This window comes from Echeneis naucrates, chromosome 16 (assembly GCF_900963305.1).
Source record: "Echeneis naucrates chromosome 16, fEcheNa1.1, whole genome shotgun sequence".
NCBI classification, from domain to species: domain Eukaryota; kingdom Metazoa; phylum Chordata; class Actinopteri; order Carangiformes; family Echeneidae; genus Echeneis; species Echeneis naucrates.
In genome coordinates this window covers 5,319,880-5,342,506 of record NC_042526.1, presented here as the reverse complement: position 1 = coordinate 5,342,506, position 22,627 = coordinate 5,319,880, and the positions used below count along the sequence as shown (strand labels likewise).

The window sequence follows — 22,627 nt, the reverse complement described above, 5'->3', positions numbered from 1 at the left end:
ATGAAAAAAAAAAAATCTTAAAATGTTTAATGAAGCAATATGGAGGTGTGTTCATTTAAATGATCAAATTTGGACTACAGTTATCAGAAGCACATAAAGAGTTTCGACATTTCGACTAACCCTCAGCTCGCCCGTCCGTCTGTGGGCAAAATAATAATAATAATGACAATTTTTTTTTTTTTCTTAGTGAATGAAGTTTGTTGCTGAATTCACAGCATTACTTCAAAGTGAGCAGCTGGTCATGTCAACGCTGATTATGTAGAAACAGAAAACGCGAACGCTGAGCACCTTTAAGAAAATGGAGATTCATTCATAACATAAATACCGCCACATTTGTAAAACAGCGACAATGCATCCAATAGTCACCTCTATATATATATATATATATGTAGAGAGAGAGAGAGACATATTTGAGTTATATTTAATAACCCAAATGTAAGTAATCAAAAATACGAAAAAGCAGACATGCAGGATAAGTAGTAAAAGAAGTAGAAGAATAAGAGTCGTTCTTTGCACAACAAGGCTTTTGTTTGTGCATTGAACCCGATTCAAAGCCTCTTTTAACTTTAGATGCTTTAGCGTCACATTTTTGCCCTACATGCTTCTTACCAGGCCATCAAAGCATGGCTCTCGGGCCAAGGCAAGTAGGTCAACAAGCATCTGAATCCATCTAAATAAACTCTTTGAAATGCTTTCCCATCACAGAGCCCTCCCTTGTTTATTTTACAGTAACATTTATGTGTCTTGAATCTTTTTATTTTAGATAAGTCAGCGGAAGTCTAGCAGATTACAATTTCAATTTTCAATTTCTTCCTCGGCTGCATACAAAAAAAAAAAAAAAAAAAAGAAAAGAAAAAGCATAAATACAACTAAAGTTCTTCATGAAAGTGACACATCTGAAATCCACATTTTACAGCTCTACAGCTGCTCCTTCTAGATTTCCCCGAAAGAGCCTCTCTGTGTGAAATCTGACTAAACCGTAGTGAGTGGTGCCCCACCTACCAGTTGTCCAGCGTTATCATAGGATGTACATTAGATAGTCACACTGACCCCTACCACTGTAAGACGACTAGAGATTACTAGAGGTGGGCCTCTCTCCTGCTACCATTTATCTTTCTTTCACCTCCCTATGTGCCCCCCCCACCACCGCCACCACCCCCCACTCCTCCCCCTCCCCCCTCCCTCCCCCTCTGTAATGTCTCAGCTGTTCCCTGCAGGCAAAGCTCTCTGACTGAGTGCCTGCTCTGTTATGGGTTCATTGGGCTGGTATGCGGCAGGAATCTTTGGATCAAGGTAATTTCACACTGTTCAACTTTTTCCCAGGCTGTTAAGCTTCCCTTTACCTTTGTGCCACTCAGAGAGCGAGATAGGGAGCGACACATGTATCCATTAAACACATACAGTGGCTCAGGGGCTGACGCCACCAGCAGAGCCCGGGGAAAGACTTGAAAGATACGGCCTATAAATTACAGTCCAACACCTCAGTTTCCCAAAAGGATCAGATTATTGCAGCCTGATCCACAGTGGAGGATGGTGCACATTCATGTGGGGTGCTGTAATAAAGCTGCACGCCTGCCAGGGGAGCCGCAGGAGTGACCCCCCCCCGATTTGTCTCTATTATTGATCATAAAGAAGATCAGATACACTGTGGGTGTCTTCTTTTGTTATTGTTGCTGCATTTCTGATTAAGTGCTTCTGTTTTGTGCACCTGCATCTTCTCTTTAGCTCCGACACACACGTGATTTCTCCATTAAGCCCCTCTTCCCAAAGCAGAGCGCTGTTATTATTAGCGACAGGAAATAGGTGAGCACCTGATGCAGGAGGGAAACCCTCTGCAATTGGAAACGTAATCTTGTGCTCATCTCCGCGCTGTTCTTTTGTTTTTTGTTTTTTGTTTTTTACGTCTCACTGTCTGTACCACCTGTTACCATCTGCAGCAGAGATATGGAAATAAGAGCAACAGAAGCGTGACTAGATGCTGTGTGAGTCTGAATATGCTCAGGTGTTCACTATGTTTGGTTTTTGGTTTTGGGTTTTATTGGCTTGGGTTATTTTGGGAACTATATGGTTAACTTTTTTTACGTCTGCGTGTGGCTGGCTGTTCTACATGCTTAATTTTCTTATTCTTTGGTTTATTACAGGGAGCAGCATACAAATTATAGATTACAGTGGATTTAATTGTTGTGTTAATCAATGAAAACTTCCTTGTTCTGTCACTCTTCCCTTTGTGTACTGTGCAGCTACGTTTCTCACATCATCTACTATGCTGTACCGTTTTCATGGCTGTAATAACGACACAGTCCGTCATATCTTGCGTGTGTGTACATTAGTCATTTCTGTGATTCTCTGATTTCAATGTCAAATGAGCTGAAGTGATAAGATGTGAGCTCTATTTGGTCTTAATTCCCTCTTTTTTTTTTTTCTTTTTTTTTTAGTCTGAGCTTGTCGTGATCCCATCTGGACATGCTCAGGATGTTGACCCTCCCTCATTCACCAACAGACACAATTTTAAAACAATCTGAAGTTTCTCTCTCTTTTTTTTTTTGTTTTCGTTGGGCTTTTAGAAAAAAAAATGTAGTTACTGTCTTGACTCCCTGGTAGCCCTTGTAGACTGCACCAAGGACTCAGCTGGATTTCCATTGCCTTTGTTCTCGTTGTATGTAGTGAAAGAAGGGAGTGCAATAGGCTCGAACTGTGATGTGGTATCAGCAAGCAGCTGTTGCATGAGTGACAAAGTCAAGGGCTAGTGATATGAACATGGGAAAATCCTGGAGGAGCTGGAGGGGAAGAGTCAGCAGCAGCAGCAGCTGAGCCGCTCGGCCCTGTTCCTTGTGGAGCGAGGCAACCTTCACTGTTGCTTTTATGCAGAGACCGAAAAAAAAAAAAAAAGTGTGAGAAACAGAAAAGAAAGCGGTTGATTCACCGTTCTGCTGAGGAAATACTGATATTATTTAGCAGGACCAACATTTCTATCTGGCTCATTTGGCCCCAGATTTGATGACCGCATGAAAGGTTGTTGGAGTTCAAAAGACGGGGTCAAGCATGTGAAAGAGGGTCGGGATGGAAGGAGGGAGGAAGGCAGGGATGAAGGAATGAGGCGGGGGGTAGAAAAAAGGTAAATGAATACCAGACGGTGTGTTTCTTGAGTTAACTGAAGGTTTGGCCGGAGCTACCAGACACTATTGTTTCAGTGGCACACCTTCCCCGACCAACACACAATCTGTGTAGAACCTAATCTGTCTCTCAACGAGCCGTCGCTAACATCTGTGATGGATTGAGATCTAATCCAAAAGCTGCTTTTAGCTATTAATGATGCTTTCACTTTGCATTATCGACTCTCCTGAAGGGCTGATTATGTGTGAAAAGATGAACATTTACTTTGTCAAGAGCATGAACGGAAAAGAAAATTCTTCCACAGTTAAAGGTTTGGTCCTTTTTGTTGTGACAACAAAGTGGAAAGTGTGCAAATGACTGGAGTCCATGTTCTGAACAGTCACCTGCAGCGTGGTGAAAACCAAAGTTGAGGGACATTTAGGCAGGAGGAGGGAACGGAAAGCCGACATCCTAACTGCTGCACTTATTCATCAGCTGTAAAGGCATTTATGGTCAACGTGTAGTTTTCGACAGCAACACAGACAAAATATGACGTGAAGCAGCGAGAAGTCAAGTCAACTGAGGAATCAGTGAATTATTCACTTTCTGGATGATAACTATATAAGCCTGACTCAGAGGGTCACTCCCTCTGAAATACAGTCAATAGGTAGTGACTGTTGCAATATGAGGTTTTTGGTGTGTAGCTAGTGCTGATATGTTCAGCCCGTTCTTAGTACGGCAAAGACACGCAGGCTCCTGCATGTTGTTCGGACATTTTTCTTTTTCTATTAAAATGAAGTCAAGACAAGTTAAGTTCCCTCAGTCAATTAAACATTTACGCAATGCGTCACATTTGGGATAGTTTTTCTCTGACTCAGACGCGCTGGGTGTAACTTTATCAGCTCACCAACCTTGTCCGCAGAAAATGTAATCATTAATGTGTCATCCAAAAAAAAAAAAAAATCGATCTGTGGAGGTGTTATGAATGATTGAACAGTTAATAAAGTAAATGAAAATGTTTTGAGGGGTGGATCACACACACGCATTCTTCCGGTCTACGATCCTGATCAGTTGCATGCCTGTTAACATCATTGTACTCTCAGCGGATGCATTTTGACCCGACTCTCTGAAAGGTGTCTAACCTGAGTTGGATGGCTGTTTTTCAACAGGCGAGGGGGGGTTAACCCTAACCCTCCCCACCCCCCAGCATCTTGCAGTCAACATCTCATACCGACGATGTCAAAGGACGACAGTCAAGACTTTGTTCGTAGCCTCTTCTCTTTTTTCCCCTCCACCTTGTTTCTTGTTTCAGTTAATGAGATAAGGGCATGTCTCAAAGAATTCGGGAGGACATGTTTGCATAAAGAATTTCTGAGGGAGTCTGAGAGAAGTCTGCAAGGCAAAGTGCTCCGTGCCAAAGCCGCATTGTTGTAACATCAGTCATGGAGGGGGAGAAATCCCACAGGTGGTTAGTGGAGATGTCAGTGACAAGCTTCGCTAAACTGCTGGAAACACTCACATTAAAATCCGAAGAACGGCTCCCAAAATAAGGCAACGATCACCTCATGGTGCTCCGGAGAAAGCTGGTTTCTGGTCCGATATCGAGAATCAGGTGGGAGCTCTGCTGATGCTCAGGCAGTGGCGGACAGTGTCCATCCTGTGATGACAGAGCGTTTGACCCATCTGTTTGATGCTGAAAGCTCTTCTGCGCGTCATCTGGTTAATTCGTCTGGGATGCCTTGTGATACATGTAGAGTCAGATAAAATCATTTAAAACGATGCGTTTTGGAAAAGTGTCACACTGAAGCACTTTGTGGATCATCTGGAGTTTTGAGCCATTACACACAATACAAGACACAATATACACTTTTTTTCTTTTTTTTTAAACAAATATTTATACATTTTTACTGGTAAACTGTTTGTGACGGCTCAAACAGTTCGGTTGGAAAAGTTTTGCGTGGCGTCTGGTGTTTTTTTGATCATGGATGAGCAGGTTTTTCTCTGTATTGTTGTTTTCTGGCACACACATCTGCAGTTATTCAACCACGGCTGAAATGGGGAAATGTGAGCTTGATAAACAAATGATACAAACATTTGAATGATGTTTTTATGGAGATCAAATCGTGACTCATCAGCCGGGATCATGCGGAGCTTCTCAGGATCGAAGTGGAAGTGTGTGCAACATCTGAAAATGACTGTGAATTTTAGATTTTTCGTTAAATTTGAGTTTGTTATAGAGTTGCTCATAAGCCACGAAGAGGGTGTGTTTGTGCTGCTGGATGTTGTCGTCTTCTCCTTGTCTTCATTCACCAGGCAGGAAGTGTGTTTAGGGTTGTAGTTAGCTGCAGCAGGGAGGAGACTGCTGGATGCTCATGTTGGGGCTGGCTCACCTGCTGCTTGACTGTTGGGATAAACTGCTTCCATGTTAATGTGAATTTTTTTTTCTTCTCCCACTGTAAACACCTCTATTATGATCGTGCACACGAGGACATATTTTTTAAATTAAATTTCCAATGATTAATGCATTAAATCTGTTCTTCTCCGATGATTTTCCACCTTTGCAAGCATTAATTCAATTTTTAATTTAATAGTATTACATGTTATATGTTCATAGAATCTAAATGAAGACTATATCCCACAAATTTGTTGTCTAGAAAATTAAGAAATGAGCGCATTTGAATTTTAAGAATGAAATATTTTGTTTTATTTATGTCATTTTCTTAAAAATAATTAAATATCTGAATTAGTTTCAATAAATCAGTCAGTTCTTCAGCCATTCAACAGTAATGTTTAATAGTTGGTCTGTTAATACCTTTATCAAAAATCTTTAAAAAATTATTCTTAATATCAGTTATGATAAAAAAATAATGATAATGTACAGCAGTCTCAACAAGTGTATATAAACACATGTATAAAGCTTGGAATTTCACATTTAAAAAAAATCCACCAAGGTTTTCTTGTTGCATCAACTCTCTTTCATATTTATGTTTCTTTGAAACATTGTAATGAGTTAGGAAGCCTTTATAATAACACCAGAGCAGTCTTTTAATTAATAGTGTTAAATTTAGATTAATTTCATGGTAAAATTAGGCGTAGTTTCTCTTCAGCAGCTGCTGACCTGGTGCTGCAGGTGTGCTGTCTTTAGCATGTGTTTGAGGTATTTACTGTTCACATAGCTGAAGAGATGTTATCTATTTAAACTAGTTTAGCAACAGTAAAAAAAAAAGAAAGAAAGAAAGAAAAAGGAAACCTTTGTTTTTTGTTTTTTGTTTTTTTAAAGAGTCTGCATTGTCTATTCTGGTTCAATTCAGCCTGATTTGTAGGTCGATGAATGGGAAGCCCATTGAAAAAAATAACAATAATAATCTACATAAATGTGCTTTGCACTACTGCTGTTATCTTTTATCAAATTAAAGATTTTGTATTTCTTGAATTCTGACTTAAAAATGATCTTTCAGCTAATTTTGGGGATGAAAGGATGAATGTTTCTCCTTTCCTGGACGCTTGGATATCGACAAGATGCCCTGACAGAGTCACAGAAAGTAAACTTTGAAGGGCAGTTTATCTGCAGCAGAAAACTGAGACCTGAGCTGCTCTCATTTCTCTACTGCTTCTGCAGCTCAGCAGGACTCTTGACAATTTCCCCCTCCGACACTGCTCGTGTGTCATGTGGGACATTTTTTTCCCAGCATCGTGACTCCCGTGTCGGTGTCGGTAAGAGCAGAAAGTGCTGCTCTGCTGTCCGAGATGTGATCCGCCTCTGGGTGCTGCTTCTGACGGCGCTAGAAACTGTGAAAGGTGCGATGATGAGTCACAGGTCGGTCCGCACTGCAAAAAGTGACCAGCAGCGTTTATTAAGTCTCATTTAATATTATTACTGTTAGAAACAAAGCAGGTAAATAATCCGGCTTGTTTTCGCTGCTTTTATTTCGGAAATTTTCTTGAATAAATTTGTCAATAAAATAATGTATTTAAAGGCAATTAACTCCAATGATTTCCAAGAAATAGCACAATTTAATTAATATCAAATAAGAGGACTTCACCCATCTGTCTTTGGCTGGTTTTTCTCAAGTTTGGCTTCAAAAATAAAATAAAATAATATAAAACAAAAAGGGAAGATTTCAGAAGTTGAAATTGCATAAAAGCATCAGTCCAGGCTGATATTTCTTGCAGTGTGCGGAACGGGAATTTCGGCAAACTTCTCAAACTTGGGTATTGACCGCTCCCCTTTCGGAGGGCTACACCTTTTGACTGTGTCGGGTCAAATAGAAGTTATGAACGTTTCTAACCCGCGGGGTGTGTTCCGTTTTTATTCTGATATGGTAATTGGACGCTTCCGGGAACAAATGCGCTGCTGCTGGCTCTGATCTCACTCAGAGGAGCCGCTGGTGTCACTGTTCCGCTGCAGCAAAACAACTGTGTGTTCATGCAGCACTGATTCTTCACTAATTATTTTTTCCCAACATGATTGGCAAAAGGAGATGGAGATGCGTTTTGCTGCGTGATGATTTCTGAATTAGGTGTCCTGGCTGCAGCTGTCCTTAAAACCAGAGGATGGATTTTTATTTATTTTTTAATTCACTTTCAATTTACTAATCCTTCACCCACTTTTTTTTTTAAAAAAGACAATTTGATCTAAAGATTGTGCAATGCTTGCTACTGATGACATTGAACTGATGTATAAATAGATAACTTGTACCAAAGAGAAATGTGATCATACCTGTAAGGGCTGATGGTTACAAGTTGGGCTTTGTGATTCTGGGATGCGTAATTGCGCATCTTGGAGAGCTGGAGGCTCCTGATGCTGTTGGCTGTGTGGACTGGCTCAGCTTTGGTTGGAGCACCTGCCTCTGCTCCCGTTCAGCCTCATTATTCCTTTATTTAAGCTCCATCAGCCACAGGACAGCTCTGGGCTTTTCTTCCTCTCAGTTTGTATGTGTCAAAGTAGAAATGTGATCATTTAATTCTCCAAAGGAAGATTTTCTACCGGGTTTGCTTCCTTGGAGGATATCAGTTTAGAAACAATTTAAATCAACTGTGTAGAAATCTTTTTTTTTTTTACACACACACTCACACACACCCATACACACACACACACACACACATATATATATATATATAGATTTCGATCTTCCTTCCTCTGGCTTCATGTTTGGTTCATCTTATTGAGGAGACTTGAATGTCGATGATCAGTGGACTGATCTCATTTAAAGACACGGACATTTTTAGTTAATAATCCAAAGATTTTCAAAGTTTCTGAGCCGCTTCTTCATTTCTCGTTGTTATTCATGAAACTTTTGGTTGGTGATGCCACTGAAGACACTGATGTGGGAGTCGGATCGGCTGTTAAAGCAGCAGCGACACCCATTAAAGGCGAGAGACTGATAAATGACCAGATCAGTGGAGAGAGAGAGGGGGGGGGGGGCGTGGAGGGGGGTGGTGGTAGTAGGGGGGGTTATAGAAGAAGTCTGCCCAGTAACAATCGCAGGGGAACTATTGGCTATGCGAATAGAGACACAGGGAGGAGGAAACAACTTAGGCTGGGGGAAAAAAAAAAACTTTAAAGAGACATTTCCCCCACTTTTCTCACTAGCATAGCTATAACCAAGAAGCTTCAGATGGAAATTAACAGCTCTAAAGCTGTGAGGACTTTACAGTCCCCACTCTTCCCCTGATGCACTGCGGTCTTGTTTCTTTCAAAACTCCTTCTTTGAAGTTGACTAAGAATAGGAGAGGGATTAGCATATTTACCCATGCAGATTCTCTTTGTGACTGTATGTGAAGCTAAATCATTTGGCAGTCATTTTTTTTAATTATCCCTTCCATTGACTTAGACTCTCAGCTTCGTTTCCACCTGCGTGTTTTTCCATGTAAATTATTACAGAAGTCTAATTTGGGGTGGGAAAAAATAAAAAAAAAAAGAAAGAAAAAAAAGTGATTCTTGTAGGAGTGGGGCAATTGGTTTATTTTATTGGGCTGCACAAAGAAAGGCAATGGCGCATCTTTGTGTTATCTTGAAGAACAGATTATGCAAGAAAAAAGTTTAACACTGCTTCACATTTCCTAGAAAGCTATCTCTTTCACCACAAGAAGGCTGTGGCTGCTATAAAAAAAATAGATCGTAAGACCATGTGTGTGTCCGTGTGTGTGAGTGGGTGGTTCTGTCCCGTGCGCGTGCTCGTGAACTCGCACTTGCCTCTCTAAGTTAGTGTGTAGACTTTATGGCCACATATGTGCAGTCTACATGCGTCATCCTCTGCAGAGGTGTTCTGAGTTTGTTTGGGAAAAAAAACTGTCTGAGAAGTTGCTGTAGGGACAAATCAAGATGAATTTGTTTTTTCCCTTTTTTTTATTCTTTCTTGGTCCAAATTAATGTTGAAATGACTTTCACGAGGGGGCATTTGCTGCCTTTTACTCGGTAAAGTGTGGTTAAAGGCTCTCAGTGCTTTAGATATGTGTTAATTATAATGCAGCAATAAATAACATGGAAGATTTAGAAAAATGTTGAGTGATACTATCACTTCCTCACCATTTGAAGCAGCATCATTCAGAAATGCACAGAAACACAGGAAAGCCTTCCTTTTGTCCGACTACAGCTTGCTCTCCTGTGACATTTATCACTCGCATATTTTCCTAAATCCATAAATTCTATCCGTCTGTCCAACTGGTTTATTTCAACCCAAACTATCCGATAAATGCCTAAAACAAATAGTCAATTTCGACCTTTTCTGCCTCTTTGGTCACTGATGGAAGTGTCCTTTGGGGAAAGTGTCAGCGTATTAAATTCTGAAATGAAACAAGTTTGCAGAGAGTTGTCCAACACGTCAGAGTTGAAAGAAAGAAGAACGGGAGTGCAGCATGTTGCGTCTGGTCTGCAGCAGAGGTGGGCTAATGAAGTGAATTGCGTCAGTGGCGCACGGAGGGCAGGCTAAATGCACTGATCTGGCCAGGCGGATGAAGTAGAGGCGCACTGTGGGGAGAGAGGAAAAAGTTCTCACCAAGGAGAGGCAGGACTTACTCTTACGGAGCCCCTGCAGTCTCACTTTTTATGCCTCTAATAGACTTTCCCTGCCATCCTTTTGCCTTTTTGCCCCACAACACTGTTTTAACGCTTCCGAGAGAGAAATCCTACTTTTTGTGACTTAGGTGAAAGCACCAGCACCATGGAGCTGCTCTGCCTCGAAATGGACACCATCACACGAGCTCGTCCCGATCCGAACCTCCTGCGCGATGAAAGAGTCCTGCAGAGCTTGTTGACTATAGAGGAGAGATTTCTACCCCAATATTCCTATTTCAAAGGCGTCCAGAAAGATATCCAACCGTTTATGAGGAGGATGGTCGCTACATGGATGTTGGAGGTATATCGAAACATCGAGTGCTGACAAGTATTATTTCCGTGCTCGACTTTAAAAGCCTCCTGATTTGTTTCGTTGCTGCTTTGCCGAGCTTTGTTTGCAATTTACGGACAGCAGGTCAGACCCACGGCTCTCATTTCCGACTGTTTAGCCCTCATATTAACCAAATGCGTGATTTTCTGTCATTTCTTACCATTTAAAAAAAAAAAAAAAAAAAAAAAAAAAAAAAAAGAAAAAGTCCGCTCGTGAAGACTTGCGTTTCTGAAAACGCGAGCTGTGATATCTGTGACAGCGGATCATTTCTTTCCCGTGGTCGCTGCGGTGCCTGTACAAGCTGCCTGTTGATTCTTTAATGTTATTATTTTAGATAGCCTGAATATTTCCATGCACACGTATGCACTCCCCAAAGCAATGCTGCCCTGCGCTGTTCTATCGCCATGTTGGTTTTTTACAGGAGCGCTTGTGCTTTAAAGAGGACTTTACAGTGTCATAAACGCAATAACAGCGCTTAAAGCCCATCGGCTTTGACAGAAGAGGCTCTCTGGTGTCCATATAACGTAGAAATAATCAGAGAAAGCGTTGCGAATAGTTGCGGTATCTATTTTAAATGTCGGAAGGGGCGAGGGCCTTATCTGTCCTTTAGGGCTTCCCCCCGTCGCACCGTCTCTCTCTGGAATTATGTTCGATTTCCGCCCCTTCTTCCAATATTTCTGATCAACAACCGTCTGTAAACAAACTCGAGGCTTCCAGCTTTATTTTCATGTAAATATCGTCAGGCTCAGAGCGACCGGAGATTTTTAATTAATTTTTGAAATAAACATATCGGCTCGGCGGTGACGCAAATCATACCGACCTCTTGCTACTCTGCTTTTATTTTGACATTTTATTCATATTTACCGTGTGTGGATTTGGATCCGAATTGTCGGGTATGATGTGGAAGACGTCCCCGAACATTATGATGCGAAAAAAACGGGTCTAGATAATTTATTTGTATTTTTAATTATTTTATGAAAATATGACGAATGAAAAAAAGTGTGTTTCCGTGTGCTGCGCTGTCGGGGTGTTTTTTGGCTCGGCTGATTGTGACTTGAATTCATTTCTTAGTCAATGAACTGCAGGAATGTGACTCTATTGACAGTCTGTGTCTGAGACTTATTTCATTCTTTGTAAAATCATCTATTTCGAATTAATTTATGATGTCGCAACCGATTAGGGCTGGGCGCAAATTCTTGGCCGGGCCCCAACTATGTGTGTCATTGAATTTATATGTGCTCTTTATGTCATTAGACTTTTGTTTCGTTATAACATAAAACTTTTCTATACATTTGAAGTGCTGGAAGATCAGGCAGGTCACCGCGGGGCGGGTTACCGATTCCAAAAGCTGAACATTGCTGCATTGTCTGCTGTGTCTTTATTCAGGTTTGTGAGGAGCAGAAGTGCGAGGAAGAAGTTTTTCCCTTGGCCATGAACTACTTAGACAGATTTTTAGCCGTGGTACCCACCAAAAAGTGTAACCTGCAGCTGCTGGGAGCAGTCTGCATGTTTCTTGCATCCAAACTGAAAGAGACTCGTCCATTAACTGCAGAGAAGCTTTGCATCTACACAGATAACTCCATCAGACCACAGGAGCTGCTGGTAAGCAACGTTTGCTTCAGTGCATTTCATTAAAAGGCAAAGTCACATATCTGAGGATTCCTGCAGTCATCACCAGCAGGTTTAAGGCAAATCCAGTCTCATGACATTTCTGGCATTTTTATTTTTTTCATTTTTCTTAAAAAAAAAAAAAAATGTTTCCTTTCAAAGCTTTTATTGCAGCTGTTTCAATGCATTTAAATTGTGTCCATTTTAACCATACAAGTGAAAACATCACATTGTTCTCATTTGACCAAATCTGTTCAGTCTCCACTTTGGATTGTGCCGTCATCAAAGGTCCATGAAAAGCAAAAAGCTCCACAGTGAATTGTTCCACAAGGGCTCTCTTTACTGTACAAGCCCCTCTGGGCTTACAGTATTTATTCAGTCTGTGTAGTGGTCTCTACTGCCATCTTGTGGCAAATATTTGCACAGAGCAACGAGGTCAGCTTGAACTCCAGCCAAAGTTCTGACTGTTCCTGTCAGCTAGAGAGAGAGAGAGAGACAGAGAAATTCAAGTTTGCCTTTTACAGTTTAGGCTTCATCCAAAAATAACCATGGATGCACACATTTCTGATGTTATGTCATGCTGAACTATTTGTGACTCTCACGGGTTTTTAATGTGCAAAAATAGCTCACAGAACAAACGTTATATCTGTGTATTTTACGCATACAGAACTGATGATGGTGTAAAAGTTTTGTATGTTTTAGAGCAACAAAAATGTCAGTCGTCCGTCTCCTATTTATTTGATAAGACCTCTTTGGCCTGATAACACCAGCTGCTTTCACCAGCACAAAGCAATTAATTAACTCACTTTCACATCAGATAAGTATTTCCCCGACTGCTCTGTGGTGCTACATAAACATTCCTTAGTAAACAACAGCCTATCCCACCCATGTTGTGAAAGAGGCCACATATTATGATCCAGACGTGGTTGATGTTTGTAGGCCGGCCTCATTGCTTGACTGGCGGCTTTGCCCGGCAGGCTGATTGCTGCAGTTTATTCAGGTTCCTGACGGGCTGCCGTTGGTTTTTTGGCTTCTGATAATTTTTCTGGAATGTATTTCTGCTTGAGGACGTCGTGTCAGATTTAATTTCTTCCTCTCTCCTCGGTGAAGGCTTCAATGGTCAGTGTGGTATAGTCATAGGTTGGACAAGTAAACAGAATGTGCATTAACAAGAGTCTCAGGTGGAGTCGTGTAAAACATTATTGCTGCTGCGCTGTTAGAAGACTGAGGTCGTCCTACCTTTAGGGTCAGTTGGACGACAAAGCCCTCACTGCTTGAGCTGATTTGCTGAGGCCTCTTCTCAATGTTTCTGTATAAGGCTGTATTTTGGCTGACATGCAGATACAGGAAACAGAGATCAGCTGCTCAGGGCATGTGATCGTTTTTTTTGTCCTCATCTTTGGTAACAATTTCTTGTAAAGAGAACCGCAATGTTACACAGAAGGTGGGGCCAGAGGCAGTAGCAGAAGGAAGTGGGTGCCCTGTGTTAGCATAGGGCCTGTGTTGCAAGGTTTGTCGCAGCCCTTACTGCAGGCTTGAATCTTGCTTGTTGGCACTGATAGAAAAGGCTTTTGAGAGCAGGAGGCAGCCATGTCGATAAGAGGAGCCAGAAACCTCTGCTGGGCATTATCATTTGCATAATTGAATCTTTGTGTTATTGTTGACAGTATAACTCCAGTCCGCCTCAGAGGAGGACATCGTTCACCTTATAATGCGGAAGGGCTTTTATTTTGATGTTCACTCAAAAATGAGGGACGGTGGCCTTAAAGGACAAAATCTTTGTTTTAAAAAAAACAACCCTTTATTCGTCCCTGACTTTAAAGAGATCAGAAAACATTTCCAAGGCTTAGAAAGGTCACTTTGATTAGAAAATTGCAGACTGGTAAGCACGGTCAACGGCAGCCATGTTGAATTGTCTCATGACTGAGTCCATGCGGTCTCACTCTCACTCTCTCTTAAGGGGAAAATGAAGAGCATCCATAGTTCTAGTCACAAGGCTGCAGTCCGGAACCAAACCACGACATTTTTTCCCAAATTAGTCACCAACTCTTCCACTAATCACCTCCTCTAGGAAGTGAAAGTAACAATACCGTCTAAGAAAAGAGAACACCACACCTAGTGATCCACCCACGTTACACTCATCTAAGCTTTGCATGTATCATCACATTTTCCCAAAGCATCCACGTTGAAATTATTTGAGATGACAGCAGTCCACTCTGGCAAATTTGATACAGACCAATGTTTGAGTTAAAGGTTTTCACCTCAGAGATTGTGTTTTCCTGAGCCATAAATATGTCGCACATGATTGAAAGTCTTCATCTATATTTGTCATGTGACATTGTGTATGTAAAATTTAACATAGGAATAGCAACCCATTTTTTTTTAAATCCCAAAAAATGGGTTGCTATTCTAATCCTTTGTTAAATTTTACATACGCAGGATTGGAGGTCACATTTTTCACCTTAACTTCCACTGAAGGGGTTGGTCAGTTTAAATGAAAGATCACTTGAGATGGATGAAATATTGAACAACTTTTTAAGATAAAACACAATTATTGCTGATCCCGCTGAACAGGAACAGTTTTCCTATCCTTTTTCATGACACACACCCAGTAAAACCTGTGGTGTGCCTCTTTTGGAGAGTCCCCAGATGCCAGACAGACAGACTGGGAGGGAGACAGTGTTGTGAGGTCACCTGGGTTGGTGGCGCTGCTGATGTTTCTCTGTTCCAGGCCTGGCCAAGCATAGACTAATGTAATAACAATAATGCTTAACCTCCGCACATTCACCACTGTACAGGACCAGGGGGCCCACAGAGTCACACTTGCATGCTTTAGGCAGCAGTGCAACAGGATGAACAACTGCAGTAAAGTTGCAGTTTTGTGTTGGGTGTAAACTGTTGTTGTGGTTTTACTCTGTCACAAACACATCATCTGTCTTTCTCATTTTTGGTCATCTCTCCCTGGCCCTGCCTTTTGCCCCAACTCTCTATCCAGGAATGGGAACTGGTGGTGTTGGGGAAGTTGAAGTGGAACTTGGCAGCAGTGACACCAAACGACTTCATTGAGCACATTGTGAGGAGGCTGCCGTTGCCCGAGGATAAGCTGGCCCTTATACGCAAGCATGTCCAGACCTTCATCGCCCTTTGTGCCACAGGTAGGACCCAATGGGAGCTGATGCCGCGCACATTTCTGCCCCATATTATTATCAGATGTTTGTCCCAATAAATTGTGACGTTCAACTGGATGAATGATTCCAAAAGAGGAGCATACAGACTGCATCGTCGTGTCGATATCCACTCTCATCTTTTTCTTTTTTTCTTATTGGTGTTGCAAGTGACACTGATCATGGATAAGCAGCCAAGTCAAATCAAGTGATGATGGCTTGCATCAACATATTTTCTCATGTTGCAAAATATCTTCATCTGCTCGCTCAACAACATGCAGCAACAACTCTGTGCAGAGGTGTGCTGTGGGGCAGTCACGGCCCGCAGTAGCTCATGGGTGATGCATTACTCCAATGGGAAAATACTCCGCCATAGAAAAGCATGTGTCATGTGACAGTTCAGCCTTTAGACTCTTTGGTCTGATGTCTGTCATTTGTTATCTCCCAGGCTGATATGTGACCACGTTTTTAGAGACATAACAGCGGCTTCCAGAGCATCCAGTAACACTTCAAAGCAGATTTTGCCTGGTTGAGAGGTGCATTCCCATGTTGCACGGGGTTGAGAAGAGGAATGGACAGGAGGCTGGAGGCAGGCAGAGCATTGTCTTTCTGCTCTTGAGTTGAATTGCTCCCTCAAGATCAAACATCCATAGAGTTGTGGGAGGGACGGGGAGTCCTTAACATGATCTTAAGAGAAGGCTAGTTCGAAGACACAGGAGAGGACAGGGGAGTCAGGGAAAACCAGAGGAGTGTATTGTCTTTGCACTGCCAATTCGAAGGCATGTCATGTTTTAATATCTGCTCCCCCCCCCCTCCACCACCACCTCCTAAAATTCTCACGCCACCCCGCCCTACAGCTGGAGGACATGATAGCTTTCCCATGCTGAGATTCTCTATAGGGAGAGGGCAGGTTTCTCCTGTTTGTGTCAACTCCAACACCTCATTCTGAAGAAGGAGGAAGGTGGGGGTAGGAGGAAACTAGCACTTCAGCCGGTCCTTAGCACCTTCAAGTCTTTACGTTAACATGATAAGGAACATTACGCACCTCACCTACAATTAGGTTTGGGTTATCCTTTCTTCCTCAACTGTCGGTGTGACCCCACCACCACCATCACCACCGGCAGTAGCAGCTTCCTTTTCTGTAGGCCTGAGAGGAAACGCTACCCGCAGGCCCTCGTGGGAAGCAGCTCCTTGTGCCCATCTACAAGATTTCACAATTGATTTTGGGTGAGAAAACGGCGCAGCAAAAGTTTATCTTTGCATTATCTCTAAGAAGAGCCTCTGTTCTCCTCTTTGTCTCACTTTCCTTCAGTCGCTATCCTGCTCTCTTCCTCTCCTTGTCTCCCCCGCCATCTTTCACCCCTTATTTTGTGCCAGCAGATTAATGTGAGGAATGACAGTGTGTCGGTGATCTGATCTATTCCCAAAGCAACATTGTGAAAGACTCAGCCTGCACTTTGTCCTTAATTGCTTCAATGAGGCAGTGGAAATAAATTTACAAGCCTCCTGGAGTCGTCCTCCCGACATTGTGTTGTAGAAGAGAGACTTTCTGGAGATAGCTCTGGATTAGCAACAGGCCATTTATCAGCGTATGCTCTCCTCAGACATGTATCCAGGCAAACACAGAGCGAGGGCAAGTCAGAGAAAGAGGGAGCGTGAGTGAGTCAACAATTTGGTGCATCTGAAGATCTCTGGGAATTCGAAACCTCGTTTGTGGAACGTTCCCAGCCGTAAATCTTTGGGGTTATCTGGTGAGAATCCTCCTTGAGACATCCTCTGGGCGAAGCTGAGAAGGTAAAGACAGCAGAAGGAGGAGATCTCTCAGGAGGATTTACATTTACAAGACAGTTGACAACGGGTCACCTGTGGCCCTCCCATTTCATACAGTCCATTCAACCCAGCAGTCACCACGACTCCCACCACTGCTGCCCCATACTGAAAAAGAAAACATGCATAAAACCATGGCTCTCTGTTTTTAAAAGAACAAGAGAGAGAAGAGGAGAAGTGGAGAATAAGGCCTCTCATTCCTAATGGCTCCTCTCTTTTGATGAAACAGTTCCGTTCGAGCCACTCGGTGGGATTTTTGTCAGGTGGCGCAGGCTGGCTCTGTATTAATTAATAACATTGGCTGGTCCATTCACGACTATGCAAATGGCTCAGGGACTCAGCTAGAGGCTGAGTGAAAGGAGACAAAAGGCCTGGCCCTTACATTTCATATGCAGAGCCATGCGAGGGTCAGCGCTGCAGGGCCACTTGATAGGAAACACCAGCGCTTCCCTCAGGCAGGCCGCCGGATAATAGCCCAGAAACAAGCTCATTAAGGGAGATTATGAACCTCCATTCCAACACACAGACACCAAGCACTCTGAGCTTCCTCTTCTATTATTATTCAATTGAGGTAAAGTGGGAGAATGGACGGGGCGCATGGGGCAGACAGATGCACCCCAACCTGTCTGCAGCAGTTATTGAGCTCAGTCTTCTTGCCATATTGCCGGGGATTATGTTTTTTTTTTTTTTTTTTAAAGCAACTCCACTAGCCCTCTCTGTAATGGTATGCATGGAATGGTGACAATAGTCATAGAAGTTGATCAAAAGAAAATTCTGGGCTGGAGCCAACAGTGCTGTTTAAGAGACTCATTTGTCTTGGAAGACACAGTGACCATTTTGCTACAAGTTGGGATGTAAATAACAAGAGATTTAAGGAACTGAGTGTTTGTTCTTTTATCGATGAATAGATTCTGATTCTGTTTTGTTGCTGTTTTTTTCTGGCATGTTGTATTGTGCAAAGTTGCTTGATGCTAGTTAGTCGGTACAAACTAATGATTCACTTGCTAACAGACATGAGAGGCGTGTGGTTTTGCTGCATGGCTTCACTTTCCCACTTGTAACAGATTTGCAAGGGAAAGGCTTTCTGTGTAGTGTAGCTGAGCTTTGTTACATTTGTTATGAAGTACAAATATTTTAAGTATAAATCCTGCATTTCTGAACCTTTCCACAGATGTGCTGGATTCAGTGTACAGTATACTTCATTGTTTAGTTTGTTGCACAGCTTCTAGTTGGATCTCGTACTTTTGTTCCAAAGTAATGCGGAAACACACAGTTTCAGTCCAAAGCTGCCATCAGAGAGGGACAAATTTAGAGTTTGTCTCCCCTTTCCAAGTTGTGTTCCCCAAATACGGGAGGGAGAAAGATGCCCAGTTTTATGCAGCCGTGACCACTCAAACGTTCTGACATGACTCATGAGTCCTGTTTCATTCTGGCTGTTAAGTCTCACTGGTCCAGAGGCAGGAATGCTCCTTGTAGCTTCCTCTCCAAGTGCTTGCTGCATGGAGAATCCCCTCCAGGGCCAGCTTGACATTCTGGAGATGAATGATTCATCTCAGATGTGGTCAATGAAAAGGTCTTGACTGGTGTTTGTTTACATAAAACCCCCTTCATGTTTGATGAGTCAGAACCTCAACAAATTAGCCACTTGGCCCAACAGAGTATCATCCCTCCACACGCTCCACTGATGTGAGGAATCACATCCGGTCTGGCTGCAGTGTCAACAGATGAAGCAGGAAGAAGCTTCCTGACAGTATGCACCCAAAAATGTGACACGCAGAGTGAATCATCGACTGGCATGTCCTGAGCCCCCCCTCCTTCACCTCCTCTGGTAAAATCAACTCCACACTATATATACTGTGGCCAGCTGACTCACAGCAGAAACACAAGGAGGGAGGTTTTTCTTAGGATGCTGTAATTATCCCACAAAAAGCTCTACAAATCAAAACCTTTTGAAACTTAAAAGCTTACTTTGGAGGTAATGTGAACCGCAAAGACTAATATTTGTTATCTGAATGTTGGTGTCAGCTTGTTTTATTTAAAAACATTTGTCAAAATAGTGTCAGTTAGTTTTATTCCTTCTCTATGAATACAACCTTTCCAAGTGAGATGGTTTTAAAGACCTCTATCGGGCCATCTGCAATAGACAGACATATTGGAGATACACAAATACAGTGAGACAGTTTATGGTTCTCCACCATCCATCCTTCCTTGACCCTAATCCAAATCTGCTTCCTCCTCATCACTGATGGTACCAGCACCTCAGGGCTGTAGCTCTGACAGTGGATATGAAGGAGAGTTGTCACAGGATGCTACAATTAAGGAGGAATGTTGTTTTCTGAGAAATTAATTAAAAATCCCAGTTTGAGTAGGGTGCATGACTCAGACTCTCCCAAGTTCTGTTTTTCTGTTTGTCTCAGAGAGTGACAATCTGGAACAAGCGCTAATAGAGCATAACAGATAATATTAAGTTATTGGTGATTTGTCCCCATGTTACATCAAGCCAGACTGGGAAGTTGTTTGTGTACTACACTAGGTGGACCATCTGAGCCGCCTCACCACATAGTTGTTTTGACTACTGGGCTGTGTTGCATTAACGGCGAAGCACACTGTCATGCCAATCCCAAAATTATGTTTGTTTTTGGCCTTAAGCAGTCAACAAGCCCTGGGTCCTCGCAATGCTGCTCCTTTGATAAACAAGGTCAATAAGAGCTACATGTATAGAATACAAGACCCTGATTTATGGCTGTGGAAAGAGAGGAGAGGGTGAAAAAGAGAGCTTTTTTTTTTTCTTCTTATTTTGGCTGTTGTTCAACTTTCCAACTTTAATTAATTTACAAGTTTAATGTGCATACTGTGCATCGCAGCCACCCAGGAGGAGTGGGCCATATAGGGCAGCAGACTGTGTGACCAGAGGTCTGAGGATGAAGTTTCACGGGGTAGGAACACGGAGGAATGGAGACGAGGGGGCACAGGGAGGAGAAAGGGCCATTGAAGGGGGGGTGGGGGGGAGGCGTGCAGGCCAGGCCAGCCAGCCGCTGCTCACAGGGAGCTTTCCATCGCAGGCGTCCCCACTCAGCTACATACACTGTTTATCCTCAACATGAATATCAATGAGGGCCTCCTAAAATACAGCCATTCTTCCCCCCACATGCAGCAGCCACCAGGCCCGAGTGTCAGCCTGTATCGGCTGCACGCGCGCGTCCTTGTTCTGCTACAGACCTGTCTTGTCTTGAGTGCGAAAAATCAGCTTGCTGCCCACTGCCCGCCACTCAGCTCTCCCACAAACCTACATCTGTGCTGTGTGTGTGTGTGTGTGTGTGTGTGTTAGTGTCAGTCCCTGTCTGCATCTTAAAGCATGTAGGAATTGGCGCATTGTTGCTCGCCTGTGTCTTGGAGGTGTCTGCCTCCTTGCCTGTCAGTCTGCACTCTCTGCACACGTACAGTAAATCCACGTATGCCTTTGTCCTCTTACCCCTCTATAGAAAGTTGTGCTCTTACAGAAGTGATGTAATGCCGAGGGGCTTTGTGTGCTCTTTCCTCTTGGCTCAAGGTAGCCTTTAATAAATCGCCCCTTGGCAGAGGCCCAGCAGCTAACACAGGGGTGTATAATAAGTTCATTTATTTGTCAACACTGAGCCCACAAGATGAGAAAGCGCCTGGCTGTGCATGTTAAAAAGGCAGAGAGGGGCTGCCTTTACAGCTATCAAAGGACCTACCTCTTTGATTCCAGATAAAAAAAAAATCGAGGAAGAAAAATCTCCTTCAGAGCCATTGCACGCAGTTTGCTTTGCAATTGAATATGGCAATATGTTAATGTGCAGGCTGTTTCTATGCCCACTGCCCACTCCTCCAGCCCATAGGTGGCCCAGGAACAGAGGCATACTTGTGGGGGCGGGGGGAGGTGGTAGAGGATGGGAGGCAGGAGGTGAGGGTCACTGGAGGGCGACTCTTTTCTTCTTCCAAAACCTCACAAGAGTCTGGACACAGACTTGAGAGTGATGTGCAGCAGAGTTGTCTACACCCTCTCCTCTCTCACCACGCCCACCACCTTCCCCACTTTTCTCCTTGTTGCCTTGTCGCCATACCGTCCGTCCCTCCTTCTTCATCTTCCTCCCCCCATTGACCCCTTTGCCCTCCCTCCTCTGTTCAGCCACAGTCTTTGTCCAGCCTGTCTCGCTGAATTGGTATCAGCAGAGAGGAGATGGATGCTGTGTCTCTCAATTGGGTGAAATGAGGTGATGACTCTGGACAATGGAGTCACACTCTTCTGCCTTCCCTCTCGCAGGTCCGCGACTCTATTAATATGCTAAAAGATAGGAGGGCCGCCAATGCAAACCACTGCCTGTTGTAGCAACAAAGACTGGGGCATGTGTGCCATTCACTGCCCCCATCTAAGCAGGCCATGTGTTGTCCAAAAAGAAAGGTAGAAGTTGAGCAAGCTATAAAGAGAAAATACAGAAAAGAGTGTGTGTGTGTGTGTGTGTGTGCGCGCACGTGTGCGTGCGTGCATGTGTGTGTGAAGAGAAGAACTCTCTCTCTCTCTCTCCCTGTCTGTCTGTCTCTCTCGCTCTCACTCTCCCCCTGTATGCCAGTTGCCTTGCCTTTTCGGGCTTCTGGCCCGTTCACAAGCTGTCTCATTTGCATTATGAATGACAGTGAGGGGAGCTAACAAGGTTATTGGTCTTTGAGACGCACGCCTGTGACCACACGTGGAAAAAGGACCTACAGCAGTGAGCATTGGCAGAGGCACTGAGCCTCTTTATTCCTCCCTTTCCAAGCGCTATGGGGCTTTTTTCAGTGAGCACACGATTTACTCAGGAGATGGAAGAAAAGGGGCCGGGCTGGGGAAAGGGGGACTGGGGTGGGGAGCTGGTGAGGGTGGTTGCTTTTCAGCTCCTTTACAAGCCAAGTGAACCCTCATTATCCAGGCCTCTGGTCATTAGTGAGCGCTGCGTTCAGACCTGGTACAATAGAAGGATTATTTATTAGCTGACTGCTAGATTACCAAATAATATTGTCTCTGGGAGGGATGTATCTGTGCCCTTTTTTTTGTGGAGTGTATAAATCGAAAGAGTAATTTACAAACTGCACCAGGTGAATAACAACAATAAAAAAAAAAATAAATGTATCACTGAAAACAAATTTCACTCAACCTTGATTTCTTCCTCTGACAGATTTCCGATTCGCCATGTATCCTCCCTCCATGATTGCCACAGGAAGCGTGGGGGCAGCGATCTGCGGCCTACAGCTGGATTCAGCTGACCAGTCACAGTGGGGTGACAGTCTGACAGACCTGCTGGCCAAAATTACTAACACAGAAGTGGTGAGTTTATTTTATACTCCACAGTCATATCTAGAGTACCCGTTGCAGCTTGGTGAGGTTCGACATTTACTGAAACGCAGAATCCCAGTGTGGTCTTGTTAGTCAAGGTTTAGCTACAGCGAGAGCTTGATTCGTGTGTCTGGAACATCGGGGGGGGATGTTTCTGAGTAATACTTGGATGAGGAGGAGGAAATGTTTGTGTCTTTGCAAGCACAAGTTAGGTG

At 43.3% G+C, this 22,627-nt stretch overlaps 1 protein-coding gene across 3 annotated transcripts in view; it reads left to right on the top strand.

The window, feature by feature from the left end:
• Window positions 1-22,627, top strand: part of ccnd2a (cyclin D2, a) — a 39,810-nt gene that overhangs the window by 7,485 nt on the left and 9,698 nt on the right. The window contains exons 1-4 of one of the 3 annotated variants that reach the window (XM_029523817.1): window positions 9,632-10,430; window positions 11,868-12,083; window positions 15,085-15,244; window positions 22,255-22,403. In XM_029523817.1, the coding sequence (XP_029379677.1) occupies window positions 10,257-10,430; window positions 11,868-12,083; window positions 15,085-15,244; window positions 22,255-22,403 (699 nt within the window). In that variant the 5' untranslated portion in view covers window positions 9,632-10,256. Of the gene's footprint in view, window positions 1-9,631; window positions 10,452-11,867; window positions 12,084-15,084; window positions 15,245-22,254; window positions 22,404-22,627 lie in introns of those variants that run through there. The other 2 variants (XM_029523816.1, XM_029523818.1) reach the window with 2 other exon arrangements.